General features: G+C 24.8%; 1 protein-coding gene across 1 annotated transcript in view; it reads right to left on the bottom strand.

Moving 5' to 3' along the window:
• Positions 1-662: 662 nt before the first annotated feature.
• Positions 663-2,947, bottom strand: part of LOC107028258 (protein TIFY 5A-like) — a 10,293-nt gene continuing 8,008 nt past the window's right edge. The window contains exon 3 of the mRNA XM_015229295.2: positions 663-961. Within this exon, the coding sequence (XP_015084781.1) occupies positions 770-961 (192 nt within the window). The 3' untranslated portion in view covers positions 663-769. The remainder of the gene's footprint in view (positions 962-2,947) is intronic.

Below are 2,947 nucleotides of genomic sequence, written 5' to 3'. Positions count from 1 at the left end.
CTAAGGCATGGAAGGTAAGGCGTGACTAAGACATGAAAGACAAAGTGTGATTAAGGCATAATAATGGCTGGGAAAATCCAAGACAGGGCAAGGTTGTGATTGTATCTTTAAGACCATATTATTATGAAAAGTACCATAACTTACAATACTTTAATTTTTGTATAGTTTTGTTTTCATAATTTTCTAAATTTTAAACAATTGAGTTCAAATAATCTAATATAACATTCATAATAAGTCAATTTAATCCTCAACAAATGAAATGTATCACATAAATTAAACCACAAAAAATTCTACAAAAAATATGAATTTACATAACTCTGACCATTTCATCGGTAATGACATGCAAATTCTTTTTCTTTACTATCTCCGTCTATTTTTAATTGTCACGATTTTCCTTTTTATAATCAAACTATAAGAATGTTGACTAACATTTTATAATGTATTTTTTCATCATATTGATATGCAAAAAAATTGCAATTTATAGTGTTTTTCATATAGTTTTTGAATATCTGAATTTTTTATTTAATATATCAATTAAAGTAATTTAATTTAACTTTTAAAATTAGTCAAATTGACTTTCAAAAACCGCAGCATGGCCATTATAAAATGGACGGAGGTATAGTATAACACAAACTTAGGGGGGGAGGGGGGGAGAGATATGAATAAGTCTCGTGAAAGCAGTTTCTCTATCTACATAAAGTAGTGATAAAGTTTGCAATACATTGTATTCTCCTCAAATCCTTCTTATGAGATTTCATTGGATATGTTATTATTGTAGTTGATGATATGGAGAAATTGCTTGAGTTCTACTTTTTCTCTTCCGCAAAAATCTTTGTAGAGATTTTTTCATAGAAACCTCAGTTTGAGATTGTAATAATGATGATGGTGGCTCCGAAAGTGTCGATGGTGTTTTTGTGTTCTCCTTCATTTCCCTACTTGCAAGATGTATTATAGCTTTAGCCTATATTATCGAAAAATAAAAATAAATAAATTTAGAATCATAATAAAAGTACTCATTAGTTACATAGAAAAGTTGGAGGAGCCATATATATCTATCTACTATCAGAACAAAAACTTAATATACCTTAATTATATATTTCTGTCCAAATTTATTTTCATGTGTTAATTAGACTAAATATGTCTCTTATACTTTACTAGATATAAAAGCTGGGAAGTCCAGACCCAATATATATATTTACATAATATATGTGACATATTATTACAAGTAGTCACACTCAATCTACAATGACTAAATTATTCTCAAAATTAGTGGACAAAATATTTTTGATGAAATTAAAAAATTAAAAAAAATTTATGTAAAATAAAGATAGAGAATAATTTAAATATGAATAAGAAATATATTTACGTAATACGTAATGTTGGATGTCTCAAATCACTAAATAAGCTAAAATTAAAACAAAAATAAAAAAAATGATGTCGGCAACGTTGGAACTCCAGTCCTTGCACTATAAATGTCAAGCCTAAACTAATAAATCAAACAACTGAATATGAAAATAAACACATGGTTAAAACAGACATTTGACCCTCAGTTGTCTGCTTATTAACACTTGTTTATCTAGTAGTAGAATAGATCCCATTCTTAAGATATATACATGGAGGGATAGAGTTAATTTGAAGGACCCAGATTATTTTTATCCCAGCTAACACCCAAAATAATTCATAATTCAATCTTACTCTGTTTAATATTATTGCTAAAAACTTACCTTTAGAAGTAACTTTTAAAAATGACTTTTTCAAAAAAAAAAAAGTTTTGAAAGAAAACAATTTGTGGATGGATATTCATTTGAAAAAGTATTTTTGATAAACAATTATGCTTGTCTATTCTTTATTTTAAAAAATGCTTTTGAGAGTCAAATTATGAAAAAGGGTAAGTATCGATGTGTTTTTAATATTAAGATTATTTTATAGAGAGAAACTATTTTAAATTTCTACTACAAAAGTTTTAATTAAAATTTTATTTTAGTTAAATTAAAATGTACATATTCAAATTTTCAATCAATGTTGTACATAAATAAATAAATTGAATAAATTAAATTTAATATAATTTTAACATCATGATTTAGATATAACTAAAAATCTCAAAGTAAAATAAATTTAAAATCATTCAACAAATTAAATCACTATATACGAAAAATTCACCACAAAAATAAATAAGTATAGTCCTTCATATTTTTAATCCTACAAAAGTTTGTTGTTACATTTATTTCTAATTTTGTAGGATAAAACGTATAATAAAATAATAATATAAAATATAAAATATAATATATATAATATATATAATATAAATATGTATAAATAATAATATATAAACATAAAATTAAATAAAATATTTATTATATTAAAAAATAAACTAAAAAATTTAAATTCTTGAATGAAATTTAAACAAACTTATGAAATATGTTAATTAATTAGTAAGAGATATATTGATAAATATGTACATATCAAAGAGATATTTTAGTCTTCAAAAAAATAATTTTTTGCTTCTGCTTGTTTTAAGGAGCAGAAATTTTTAGATTTCTCCCAACATCGAAAAACTATTTCTATTTTCATTTAAAATTAGTTTTTAAGATTCTTTAAAAAAGAAAAAGAAAAAAAAAACGATGTTTAGATGATAAAAGTAAAGCTTCAAATAACAAAAATTAAGGGTGTCTTTTCAATTTTCTCATGTTTGGTTGGATCAAATATTTTGGAAAATGTTTTCCATATCAACTCATTTTCCTCAAATTTAAGAAAAATGATGTCCTTTCAAAAGTGAAAGAAAACATTTTCGAAAATTCTCTTCCAACCTCCCCCTACCCACACCACCCTACCAGCGCCCACCCACCCTACCATCCCCAACCCACTCCCCTACCCCTAAAAAAATTTAAGTTTATTTTTTAGAAAATATTTTCAACTTCAAAATTTCATTTTTTTTCACCCCTACCTC

This window comes from Solanum pennellii, chromosome 8 (genome assembly GCF_001406875.1).
Source record: "Solanum pennellii chromosome 8, SPENNV200".
Classification (NCBI taxonomy): Eukaryota; Viridiplantae; Streptophyta; class Magnoliopsida; order Solanales; family Solanaceae; genus Solanum; species Solanum pennellii.
Note: the sequence above shows the minus strand (reverse complement) of the source record. Positions and strands in the feature narration are given on the sequence as shown.